The 14,141-nt window shown below is 35.2% G+C and overlaps 1 protein-coding gene across 1 annotated transcript in view; it reads right to left on the minus strand.

The window, feature by feature from the left end:
* Positions 1 to 14,141, minus strand: part of LRPPRC (leucine-rich pentatricopeptide repeat containing) — an 83,446-nt gene that overhangs the window by 37,414 nt on the left and 31,891 nt on the right. Inside the window, exons 22-24 of the mRNA XM_009325326.1 lie at positions 13,899 to 14,103; positions 5,525 to 5,649; positions 4,774 to 4,880 (exon numbers count right to left, since the gene is read on the minus strand). Coding sequence (XP_009323601.1) covers positions 4,774 to 4,880; positions 5,525 to 5,649; positions 13,899 to 14,103 — 437 coding nt within the window. The remainder of the gene's footprint in view (positions 1 to 4,773; positions 4,881 to 5,524; positions 5,650 to 13,898; positions 14,104 to 14,141) is intronic.

Genomic DNA, 14,141 nt, shown 5'->3' on the forward strand with positions numbered 1-14,141 from the left:
TGGTGCTCAGTTGCCGGCTGGGGTTAAACCACAACAATCCCAAATACAGTAATCCTCTCTTAGCCTTCATTTCCAGTAAAACTACAAACCGAGCAGAAACTAGAGATTTTACTCTTTCATTGAAAGAACAATTTTAATTTAATAGCTGATGTGATTTTAAAAGTTTTCAAGAAGTATCTGTCAAACAACAAAAAACGAACACCTCCACCAAAACCCCTAGTTCCTATCAGAGGAGTCCATAAGCTCCTAACTAAAAATGCCAGTGACCTAATATCCTTTTTTAACGTGGCGCGTTTTGGGTTTTTTCCAGAAGTATTTTGCTGTCCAATGAAATATAGTTTAAGGTGTAATGATTTTGTCAATACAGTGCAGAAATGGATTTAACACCAGTTTAAAACCTTGTATACTTTAGCCATAGGTGTAAAGTGTTCATTTCTACTTCATGAAAACACGGTTTAGACTTTTGCCTAAAGAGATTTAAAGAAGGGCTTGCTTGAACCTCTGCTGCAGGACTGTTACAGTACTTAAGGATACAGGAGTCTTGTGACTCTACCAGAAAGAGCCAAGCATGGACCTGGGCTTAATTACATGCAGATTCAGAGAGTATTTTGATAATTGCATTCAGCATGAATAATAAATGAAGGAAAAAGGGTGAGTCTAGAAATATTCAACTATCACGCAGGTAAAACAGCTGCAAGTATGACATCTCAGTGCAAAATTCAGATATGACCAAATAATTAAAATTGGACCAAAATGACAGACAACAACTATATTCTAACTACTTTGGGTAGTGAAATCTTTAAACCTCCATGCAGCATGCAAACAAAGTAACAGAGTAACAGGTGAATGGGGGAGGAAGTAGATTCCTCCAAGGTGGTGTTACATTCCCTTTTTCATTCCCACTCTTCTGGATGACCTTCACATCAGTCCAGCTCTCAATCATCAGCTCGATCAGGTTAATAAAGTGGCAGTCAACAACTGAGTCAACGTAAGGGAATTCTAATTGTCCAGTTCGGGCAACACATAAGAAGCTCTGGATTGGAGGGATTTGGGGGACTAGGCTCTAGAAAGTTTTCTTACCATTTATATACCAGACTTAAAAGAATAATAGGCCAAGCGACTCTTCCAGACTCTCTGATCTACCACCTGGACCTCTGGAGCAACACATATGAAGAATTACATAAGATCTCTCTCCAGGAGAAAATCTGATTAGATATTATCAAAATAAGACAACATTTTAGAAGACAGTACCTTTCCAGAAGGTACTGTTTATTGAAAATCCTATTAACTGAAGAAATAATCCTATTTATTGAAAATTTGTATCCCCTTCTTTTAGCCTACATTAGTTTTAATGTAGTTTAATTTAGCTAAAGTCAGTATGTACTGACTTTATTTTCTTTCTTTCTTTCTTTTTTCTTTTTTATGAAAACAAAATTGAAGGAAAAAAGGCAATTAAACTGCCTTTCCAAGTAAGGGAAAAATTCCTAAGTAACCAGAGCTAGATTTGGTGACATAGAATTCATGCTGTGCCACTCCAAGGGAAAGCAAGTTAGCACGTGACCTTATGGTAATGTGTAAGAAGAGATGTGCCAACTTTGTTTTGACGTGATCACCTTTGAAGGACTCAAGACAAAAGCTAACTCATCAGTTGAGGTGCAGTTAAGAACTGAAGACTAAATCATGCTTTGATGTACTATAGCACCCAATGGTAGAACTTGTTCCCAGTGGAAAGCAAAAGAGCATCTATCAGCACATCCATCTACCAGCGTAACTTCAAGGGCTCAGGAATCTCCAGGCACAGCTAGAATAAAATAGACTTTTACTTTACAGAGCAGCCAAGGCTACCTCATTTGGAGGTATCGTCTCAGAGAGGTTTTCTTTTCTAGCTACCTGCCAAAGAACAAATGAGAACAGACTTTCAAAAGCTTCACAAGGTAGTCTAGCAACATTGGAAACTGTTACCTTATCAACCAAACTCTGTGAAGCCTTAGAACTTAGCTGCATTCCCCCCCCCCCAGTCTTCTCAATCACAGCTTCTCTTCCACTTAGCATCGCTTCAAAAGAGATTCACACCACCAAACTACCACATGCTTCAGTTTACTTGTTCTGGTATCGGTCAGGTGCATTCTTTGCCTCATCTCCTTTCTATTCACCTTTCGTTGTCTTTTATACCATCGTTCTCTGCTTAGTCTTGGTGTCCTTCCAGCAAGCAGATGAGCCCCAGAGCTTTCAGCTTTCTTGCTACGACAATATCCCACAACATGAGCTTATATATATGCATGCACAACACATTTGTGACTAAATAACGTACATACACAACTCTGACCTAATTTTTATAATCTCCCTCAAATCTTACGCTTCTTCCTTTCCCACTATTGTCACCCAGTTGTATTTTACCAAAAATTGAGGTTTAAGAGTTACTTTCTTATTCCTGGGGCTTTGAGTTGCAAGTTTTTCAAAGCAGCAGTTGTCATTAAGTTTCACATAAGCATCTAGTATACATCTGATTTCTAAAAATAGCAAGAGCAAGCAAAGGCAGTGGTCTCCAATGAGTACCACCCCATTCAAACGACCATATCCTCCATGGTCTTCATTTCCCTAGCTCCTAAGGAAATTTTTTTCCAGCTTCCTCACTACCCTTTTAGATGCTCTATTAACTCTGTAGATACTTTTAAAACAAATTATATCACTAAAATCAATTGAGCACCATAATCAGCAATAGATGATAAAAGTATGTGCTGAAAGGTAATCCATGTCTAATATGCAACAGTATCTAAAAAGAGAAAGCAGCACCAATTAATCACCTTTACTGAATATTATTTCACAAGAAAGAAAAATAGAAAAACAATCTGAAATGATCAACAAGAGAAGTAATGTAGTTGCAAAAACCACTGGACTACAGAAAAGGATACACATACACCTTGTACTCCATCTTCCACGTTATAATCATTAAGGCTTCGACTTCCCAACAAACAAAAAAAGCAAGTAGTAACTTGTTTAAGGTTTAAACCAATAAAAGCTATTTTATTCTTTGGCAAAATACCAATTTTAAGATTCCCCCCCTTCTTGTGGAAAAAATTTCTTTGAAAATACTTAACATATTGTTACATAATAAAAGCATACTTAAAATACAAGACACCATATAGTAACTGATTTTGTGCCACGTTATCCACTGGTAGAATACATGCATACTATTCCTAGCTAAATCCCTATACTCCTAAAAATTCTGGAATTTAAAACCTCTTTTTCTCAACAGCATCTACAAAGCTCTAATTCATACTTCATGGAAGTTAGGTAAGAGCAAGAAAGCCTCCTCTAAAGAGCATAACAAGCCAAGAAAACTTCCATTTAGTCTCCAGATATCTTGTGTTCAGATTCACACCTAGGGGTCTGTTTGTGGTTACTAATAATTTATTATCAATGACCAAATACTGAATATTTGCAGAGATAATTTGGCACCTATTATGAAAATGACAAGTTTCAAAGCCCCATCAATTTGATAATTTGCTTACTATCCTATTCATGACAGCCACCAATATAAGTTTTGAAAAATTAAATGCCAGTATCAAAGAAACAGCTGCTAAATCACACCAAGTACTGACTTTTCTTCATTTAGCTTTAATTTTACTTCCAATTCTCAGATTTCATCCTTTTACCTCCTATATGCTTTAATCACTATAAAAAGAACTCAATTCCTCAGTATCGCCTTCTGTCGGATACTGATACTTCTATTCTTCTGTATTATAAGACTTTGAGCTGCAAAAAACCCTCTCAGAACAAAAATATCAATGCTTCAACATTGTGCTTAGCAATTTCCACACACCCCGCAGCAGGACAGTATTGTTCCACCACAGACAAACAAGCAGACCTTCAGTTAAGATTTTTTTAAATGCAAGAATCCTATCAGATGATTCAAGTAAGGATAACTGGTATCTCAAATATTCTAGGGGGAATTAGGGGAAAAAAGCATACTTTGTCTTAGGAAGGAAAAAAAACCCCAAAATTAGGTTACAGTTATGTACATACATAACACAAAAACAATGAGGACAAAGTATTACTTTTTCTGCAAGATGTCTCCTCCCACACATTAACTGGAAAACTTATGCAGCATTTTAAAAACATGCAACTGTGTTAAGAAGAAAAATAATCACAATCTGGGCAGACTCTGCAGCTGCCCCTTTGACTTATCAATTTCAGTAAGCACAATTTCAATCAAGTCTAGATAAAATATACTAATCCTAAATAGACCAAGTTTGTCACCTACCACTTCCTATAAGCTGCTTACTATCCTGAAAAAGAGAGAGAGAGAGAAGAAATGCTAAATTAAATGCCAAACAGTAGCAGACAGCGCTTGTTTGGCTGATTAACTTGTAGACAAGCATTACAAATAAATCTGAGCGTGGTCTGCAGCAAATTAAATTCCAGTGCTTTTAAGAACAAAGAATTCCTTCGGAAAGAGGATTAGCAACTTTACACCCAGGAAGGCCAGTTTAATTTAATTGTTCCACAATCCGATATTTAATATGCAAATATCATTTTGATATATAACAGCGAATTTGAAAAAGTGAGGAAACTATTTCAATATACAAGACTGTCTCTCTTCTGAACTGTAATTATACAAAATAAAGCTGGTCGAGGTTTTTTTTTTATTATTGGGATTGAATTCTATTAACATGAATCAGAACAACTCTAATTAAAGGTTAAAAACTTTAAATGTTTCTAATTAAGAGTCTAAATAGCTGCATGATTAGAGTACTATAGTTAAAATCCCACCTCAATGACCTTCCTGGCCTCTCTGTATTTTCCTGTTTGCAAGAAGGCAAAGAAGAGATCATAAAGAGCCATCATGTCACCGTATTCTCTGCTTATAAAATCTGAAACTAAGGAGAGAATAAAACTCATTAATTTACTAAATATATTGAAAGCATTTTAATATATACATCAGATATTCTTAATACTAGTATTTTCCAAGCATCACAAAACTCTGAGAATAAGCTATAGGGAATTAAATTTTGAAACACAGGGAATGATTACAACATATTACACAATTCGTTGTAGCTTTGCAGTTGAGCATATTTAAAATGTTTTTCTGTTTATCTGCACTATATTTTGAATTACATTCAACAGAATAGACAGACTATGTATTGACATTCTCTACTTTAGAGAGTGAGGATATAGGATTTCTTAACTGCACAACTCTTTGAAAAACGTGTTGTTTTACTATTGTGTTGTGTTACTATTAAATTGTTTCTTAATAGCAATATACATAGCTAGAACAAGTATTAGCACTTATCTTTGAGAGCTTGATGCTGTATTACCCAAACATTAGGATTCTTCTACATTTAAAATTAGTATGAATTTTCAATCTGAGGAACCTAGGCATCATTTAAGTGTTTTAAAGTTACACATATAAACACAAATTTTTTTTTCTTTCAGTTGAAAGAAATGATATACAAATCATGGAAGAAAAGCCTCCAGAAAACACTCCATATAACCAGACAGCATTTGACTACATGCAACTAACCCTTTTGCAGAAGATCAGTGTCTCCTTTTTCTATCAGTCTACAGTAGATGTTATGAAGCTGAAGAATTTTACCATACTTCTTGTAACAGTTGACTAAAGCTTCCAGAGCTGCAGGCATGTCATCCCTTGTGGAATGAAACAAAACAAAAATAAAACCAATCAAACATTCCAAGCAGGAGCAGTGCATGCTAAGCCCACTTTAGTCTTGAAAATTTCAAGGAAAATTCTTTCAGCAGCCTATAATCGAAGAGTGTATTCCCCGATGCCCTGAGCAACTCCTCCCCCCCCAATATGCTACAGTTATTTTTAAATAGGTAAAGTTTTCCTACAAACAAATACCATGTATGCTTGACAGCCGCAGAAATGAAAATAGAACTACAGATTTCTGCTTAAACCTCTTGGCTGTACAATTTTTGATTGCATGACCACTGTTCACTACAAATTAACCAAAGGTGTGAACGCTCTTCATCATTAGGTGCACTTGGTTTTTGAAGTAAAATTCTTAAGTTCTGCTATGTACTATTGTGACAAAACCCCAATTCCGTGGAAATTTCAGTTTATATTTAAGAGTTCTATTTTTCTTGTTAATAAGTAATATTGTGCACATTATATTACCTCCAAATGTCTCTGTTTGGACATTTTCAAATTTTAAGCTCTTTAAAATTTTTCCACAGCATTTTTATTTCAGTATAGATCTCCAGTTAACTAAGTTAGCCACAGCTCTTTAGATTGCTTTATACTTGTTTTACACCTTAGCAGACTAGCTATAAATCATCTGTTGATTTCCATTTTGTCACAATTGAAGGGCTATTTTATATAAATGTCAGAATCCAATGTATATTTTCTGCAATGAAAATGTAATTTTTGCAATTAATTCAACAATATATTAAGGTACCAAAATGTATTTTATGCTGCCCTATCCATGTCACATAGAGCCACAGCACTAGTATATATCCATGGTACTAGTAAATTAGTGCGTAAGATGCTGACTTCCTTAAATGCACTTATCCAGGTGCCTTTGAGCAGTAAGTACCAGTAACAAGTATAATATTTCCATTGTTATCTCAAGTCCTTTGCTGACTTTCTTTCCTGCATATACAGTATTAACGTCTTCAGAAGTATGCATAGTTAAAATGCAAAACTGAAAAGCCATAATAACTGTCAGATCTGAAACTTAAAATAACAACAAATATAAATTAACATTCTACACTGTGCAACTAACAGAACTAAATCATCTGCTGCAGACCCTTTTTCAAATGATTACAACCCAATCTAAAAAACCAAACCAAAACCAACAGAGGACAACCACTGAAACACTGGTAAAGCAGTATGTGAAGTTGTTCTTTGAAGGGGAAGGTTTAAACTGAAATTGAAACAAACCAAGACAACATGCACAAAATGTAGTAAGTAGCCAAACAGTCAATAAAACTGCATTTTAAGTTTCGAAAGGCTTATCAAACAGAGGGTGGTGGAAGTAGGCAACGGGAAAAATAAATAAATAGATAAATAAATCACATAGCAGCAGCAGCTGGAGGCCATAATAAAACTGACTTGAAATAATGATCTTGCATTCCTGAAGCAACTTTATTATTGATCAACTGAACCTTAACAAATTAAGATATTACTGTTAAAAGAAGCCAAATTCAGATGTCCTCTCCTCACACCGCATTTCCTGTGCGGCACAAATTTTGCTTTTTCAACGAATGAACTATCTAGACTACTATATACTACTATCTTCATCTAGGCTAATATTTTAAAGATTTTAAAGAGTAAAACACAGAAGAATTAATTTTGTTCAGCAATACTGGCATTCTGAAAATGAACCTAAGATAATGGATTTCTACCTTATCCCCCTTACCGAGCCCTGTTTACAGTGCATCTTCTGGCACCCCATGGAGTCATTTGAATTTTTGTCATTTGGGGTGAAGACTAAATTACAGGTTAATTTCAAAACTGCAAGTAGATGTTGCAGGCTAGATTACTGTCATAAAAGAGAAATACTATGGTAGTTACCATAGACAGATACAAAGCTTTATATAATCAGTATTTTTCTCCTGCTTTAGATGCAAGTTCAGTTAACATCTAAAAAAACCCAGTTTTACAGAAAACTACTCAATTTCTAAGGAGGCACAACAACATTTATACATTCAAATTAAAGTTTTCAGTGATAAATCTAGCTTTTCAGATTGATGCTCAAACAGCCATAGTAATGTCTCAGCTGTATTCCTAAAGGATTAAAGTGACTGTTTTTAGGTCAAAGCTATCAATAAATGAATGAATAATTGGAATGTCATTCAAACAGGAACATTAAGAGTTTTCTAGTCTCGAAATGTATACTTCTGAAGGCATTAATACTGTATACGCAGAGAAAAAAGTCAGCAAAGAACTGAGATAACAAAAATGGAAATATTGTACTTGTTACTGGTACTTACTGCTCAAAGGTGCCTGAGTAAGTCTGCATTTAAGGAGGTCAGTATCTTACACACTAATTTACTAGACATTTGTTTTGAATCTATCAAAATGCGATATATTTGTTCTGTTGCATTCAAGCAACCAACCAGTCATCCAGTTTAGTAAACAATGGCATTTATACAACAGACAAATGATAAAACTGGCAACAACCGGCTATAAAACAATAAAAGGTATAGAAGTTTAGCCTCTACAAAGAAATTGTTTGTACTACTACTGCAAAGAAAAAAACATCAAGCTTACGCTTGTACTTGAATTAATGATTCTATTCAACAACCTGCAGTATTTCTTAATTGTCACAAACTGCAGTTAATTCCAAGTAAGTACAGCAACTACTTTTGTAAGCAGTTTTTACAATCCTGTTAGAAAAGCCTAATGAAAATTAGGAACTTACGGTAGGCTTCAAATTTTGAGTATAGGTAACATTTTAATGTGTTTCTTGTTATGACTCACTAACTTAAAAGAACTGCACAAAAAAATTTTCCACATTTTAAGAAAATGCTACTTAGACGTAAGGATTTTAAGCTAACAAACAGCCGTACATTTGAAAATATTTGGCAGTCTTTCTGTACGAACTTATGCATGTCGAACATGCTTTTATCATCCCAAAGGATACTTACTACACTACTACATTAAAAGCTTGGTCCAAAATTACTATTTAATTAATATGGATCAAGTCAAAAAAGAAATAAAGCCCATATACTCATAGCCATGGTGGAAAAAATCTGATTTCCAATGTCAGTCTGGACAAAATGGTATTTAAAATGTGAACATAGATGATCCATGTTTCATTCTGAGTTGGCCAGACACTACAGCTTTAAGTCACTCACAAATATTATCTGTTCAGGGCTAATACCCGTTCCACTTAAAGATTAGGTGTATTTTCCCCCTCATTGAAACGTGTTCTTTTAAAAAAGAAGATATACTATGATTTTTGAATGACAGAAAGAGCTTCAGTCATCACTGTATTATGCTTGGCCCTTATGTAATCCCAGAAGAGTCCTACTTTAGCATTATTTTTCAACGAAATTGGTGCTAGGGTTAAAACATCGTAAGTTTTTTGATTCATTTGGTTTCTGTTCAGGATGCCTATGAAGTCCAAGATACTATGGGCACAATCTTCCAAAGTATTTGCGTGGGCAATTTTACTCACACAAAGCTATTTGCAAGAGACAAAATGACTCAGATGTCTGAGTGTTTGCAGAACACACTCTGCAGCAGGACTGGCTATAACGTGCATGGATATAACATCCCCCTTCAATTTCAGCAAGCCACTCCCCTCTTGCTTCAAGAATGTAGCACTAAATCTAACCCTTTTACTTGTAATAAACAACTTTCCCAACCAGAGAGTCTGCCTGATAAAAATAAGACTCCAAATATTGATTTTAATTGGAATGAAGTGCTGCAACATTATGCATAAAGCTTTAGTGAAGTGGCAATTTACTTAAGGGGTTTACTGATTGAAAAGCTCTCAAACCTGAAATCACTAGAGAGGTAGAAAGAAAAAAAGGTTCTCTCTGGGGTGGGGGTGGAGGGTAGGCTGGTAAAACAAATCCCTCTCTACAAATCTGAAGCAGATGTTAGTGTAGAGAGAAGTCAATTCAGCGAAGTACAATCAGCTTTACAAAAATTATTCTGTTAAAAGAGAACGGGCTCTTGAAAGAGCTAAATGTTTTTCTGTTCATTTGCTATACTAAGGAATCTTCAAGGAGACTGGTGTTGCAATTACAACTAATCCTCCCCAAAAAATTAACTGTGTTGAAGGCTTTGTAATTTCCCTAGGTACAATTTAGCTGTCACTTACTTTAAAATTTACTCAAACATGCGTTCCGAACAGCACTAACTTCACATGTCAAGTGCTTTCCAGCCAATTGAGTCTAAACTGGAAGTCGGTGTTAAACAACTGAATGATTAGACAAGATAGCTCATTTCCCTGCTCTTTTGTTCAGAATAAAATGCCACATTTACATTATCAGACTCAACAGGATTTTCTGACAGAGGGAGAAAAAACCCTAGTGAACACTGTCCGTACCAAGCACATGAAGCCTGTCATTTACCAATCATCCTTCAAAAAGCAATAGCCATGAATGTAACTTAATTACGACCCAATGATCCTTGACGAAAAATCATCTTATCACTGTCCTGTCCCCATAGGGCAAACGAGACACTTTAGTCCTTTGGCACTGATGATGCTAAATTCCTAATTGCAATAATAGAGTAAGAGAGCCAAACATCCCTAATTTCAATGCAACATGTAGAGTTTTAATACAAATATTTGAAATAAAGACGCTAAAAACTAGAAAGAACTCTCCCCACTAGAGATATTTTTTCCCCGACCAAAAATATCACCTGATTTTAAAAGATGCCTATTTTTAAAAGTAAATTTAGAAGTTAATTAACTTGCATGTGCTACAGAATCATCTCAAACAAAATTACAGGTGAATTTAACTCCGTGAAAACAACAGAAGAAAAATTGTAAAGGCACTGGATTCACGCTATATCTGCTACATAAGAAACTAAACAAAATGGGTTTATATAAGATTAATCACAACCCAGCACAAAATGCTTTACTGGACAACGCTGTATTAAAATATACTAACCATTTTTAAAGAAACACAATCCAGCTATAGCCTTTTCATCGTTTAAGATACAGTTATTAATTAACTGCTTGCATTCACTGACTTAAAACTACAAAACATTTTGTTCATACAGTCTGTAACATAATGTTTTCATAGTTTACCTGCAAATTTTCTTTCCTCTGCTTAACAGCACTTCTGATATAGGTAATTAGTAAATTTCAAACCTGAAGATGTTTTGTTTCTTTTCTCAGAGGTGATATTATTCAAGAAGAGCAGAAACAAACTTATGTTAATGGAAAGACAGGAACCACATCAAGTTTTTAAGATGTGTATTCCTATTTTTGGTTGTATGAAAGTTGGCTTATGCAGCTTTCTTGGAAGAAGAAAAAAAAAAGATCAGTAGTTACTGTATCTGTTAATGTATTGTCCTGTAAATAGGTATTATCGAAGTATCATATAGCACAGGAGCAGGTTAGCCTCACAAACCTCTTCAGCTTTATGAAATGCATGTTCAAATAGGTTTTTCCCCTGACAGTTGGTAGAGAAGGTAAAAGCCAAAACTACAATCCTTAAAATCGTAAGATGTTTTATGTGGTGTAGGTAACACAACCTTTTCCAACTATCATCAGTTGGAAGAACGAGCTCAAAAGTAAGACATGTTTTAAGAAAAAGTACAAGCTCTTCACGTTCTTGCAGCTTTTAGAAACTAAGATTTTTGTCATACTGTCCAAGGCAGGTTTATCACCTTGAACGACAGACCAAGATTCCACATGTGGACCACCTCAATTTTTAGTGTGATTTCACCACCTTGAGAAACTGTTCAGAATCATAAATAAAGATCGTACAGTGAAAAGCAGGGGGGTGGTTCCCCTTAAATTTACTCAGGGTAAAAAACACCAAAATAGTATGAATTCTCTCCCTAGTAACTTCAGTTCCGTATTTCTCAAAATACTAACGGCAAAATGTCCATTCTACTAGAATATTACATTTTGTTAGCTTTTGTCAAGTTATACTGTTAATCATCAACAATTTTTTTCTTTTCCATGCTCTGCTGCAAATTGTCACTTTTAACATGCACTAGGACTTAGTAAGAATTTCAGAATAGTCAGGACTGGGTACAGCGAAAAGGGTAGGTGAAAACATTTTACACCTACAATTGTTGAAATCTTCAAAAGCAAATCACAGATTCCTTTACAAGCAATTAAAAAGTTTGAAATAAATTACGAACACAAAACACTAGCACAACCACTGCTGTGGAACATTAAAAAACACCCCAGAGCTAATTTCAGAGGCATGCTGACGACCTGCAGCTAAATGACAGCATTTTCAGCATGATACCTGAGCTGTAGGATGGCAAATAGTAAGCACTACTGCTGAAAGAAATGACTAACATTTCAATCACTCATAACTTTCAAAAACTCTTTGCATCTCCAAGACAAAAAAAAAACCCAACAAAACCAAAACACAAAACAAAACAAACAACAACAAAAAAACCCAGTGAAATTCAGTTATTCCTCCCAAGCAAATTATGTGGAAAAAGCTTCCCCCTTCTGTTCTGTCTAACATTGGAGAGGAAGCAAGTCTCTCCACCCACAAGGCAGCAAAAAAACCCATAGGAAATGAGCTTACTTTGTACTGTATTTATATATATCTGAAATGTATTAAGAATTATACAGGTGAGTACCAATGACTTGTAGCCATACAGTTCCACAGTATGGAATTACTTTCTCCTTTAAAAATCTAGTCTCATCAAAAGTCCCTTTATTAAAAAAAAAATATGAAACCTTTCTAAAAAGTTTTACCAAACATTTATAATCCAAAAGAATACGGAATCAAAATAAAATAACATTCTTTACTGTCCCCCTTTGCATCCACACATGATCACATCTTTATTTACATCATCATATACTATTTCTCAAGTGAAAAGAACCCAAGTAGCACCATGTACAACTTGCATGTCAACGTGCATAAAGCAATTATGTAAAATGCAGCTGCTCTTACTGCACACTGCAAAGCATATCGGATATTTTTCCGACACATTAGTTACATATGATTGCGGTTAAATTACTTTCATAAACATCTGCCTTGTCTTGTGATGTAACCAAGGCAGTGTTGCTGACTGAAAAGATGTACGCTATATTCTTAACTGTTGACCACTACACTAAAATACTACTTTTAGAAGAGAAGGTACATGTATCTACCAAGTGTTACATCTTTTTGACAAGAATTCTGAATACAGAAAACGTTATACAGACCCTGCGTACCCAGAATACTTACAAGAACTAAAAAAACCTACACATTAACAGAAATGTTAATACGCACCTTTGAGGCTGACTTACACGATACTATGAAAAATTCACTGATTTCATAGGTATTATATTTAAGCCAAGAACATTCATATACATGAACCAAACAGCAAGAAATTGATCAATCACTCTAGCTGCAAGAGATTAAAAGCCAGCAACTACATAAATGACATAAGAGAAAAATAACAGGATAGTGCATGTGGTAAAGGAGGTGAAAACGGACTCTTGGCTCAATTTTAGTAAGAAATTGTTATATAGTTCATATGTACATTAACTCAAATACCCTACACCTCCTAATGAAAATTTAGGCAAAGGAACATGACACATGGAATTACAGATACTTCCTGCCAGAATGAATATATGAACTTCCTTTTCTCTATTAAATGGGATTAAAAGCGTATATTGGGGGGGGGGGGGGGGGAAAAAAAACAAAAGGGGGCGGAAATCACAACAGACAAACCAGACAGTACTTTCCTCGAATTTTAATTTACAGCACCATAGCAGTCTATTGGCAATAACATCGAATTATTTGAATTATGTGAATTAAAAATATTTCAGTGTTCAACAACCGCCCTTCAACTCACCTGAGATGTATTGGACGGCACAGCAAAATAATGCTGGTTTGATGGGAAAACACATATTAAACCACAAGAGCTGAGAATATACCTATCATGCTCTGAATAGCTACCTTGTCAAACAGACTTTAGAACCAGCTAATTCATAAGCATATTCCAATAAGCAACCACTTCATCTCTCATGTGTCCATAAAACAGCTGTTGTTCCCAGAGACCATGATGTGATGCGTAACTGATGAAAACAGACTTATCTAACTTAAGAAAACGTATCCTTTCATTACTATTCCTAGATCACTTAAGTATTATATGTGCATGCATGTGTGCATGTTTATGTGCATGAGCACTTTCAAATGTGAATGTGCAGCTGTGTATAGCATACACAGGTCATATAACACAAATATCATATCATATAACTTATTTCATCTGAAGCCCACACATAGCTTACTTTTCAAGGTGAACTGTAATCAGAGGGGAATGAAGGACAGCAGTTTCTGCCAACCCCAGGTTCACAATGGTCTCATGTAATCGATTCACTGTTTCAACTTCACCTCGCATGGCAGCGGCATTAAGAATGCGGAAGAAAGATGCAACTGTTTTGCCTGAGATAGGAACATCCTTCTCTCTCATCTCCGTTAAAATGTTAATAGCATCTACAATGAAACAACACAAAAGACCCTTAGGTAATTTC

Source organism: Pygoscelis adeliae, unplaced genomic scaffold (genome assembly GCF_000699105.1).
Source record: "Pygoscelis adeliae isolate BGI_AS28 unplaced genomic scaffold, ASM69910v1 Scaffold96, whole genome shotgun sequence".
NCBI lineage: Eukaryota > Metazoa > Chordata > Aves > Sphenisciformes > Spheniscidae > Pygoscelis > Pygoscelis adeliae.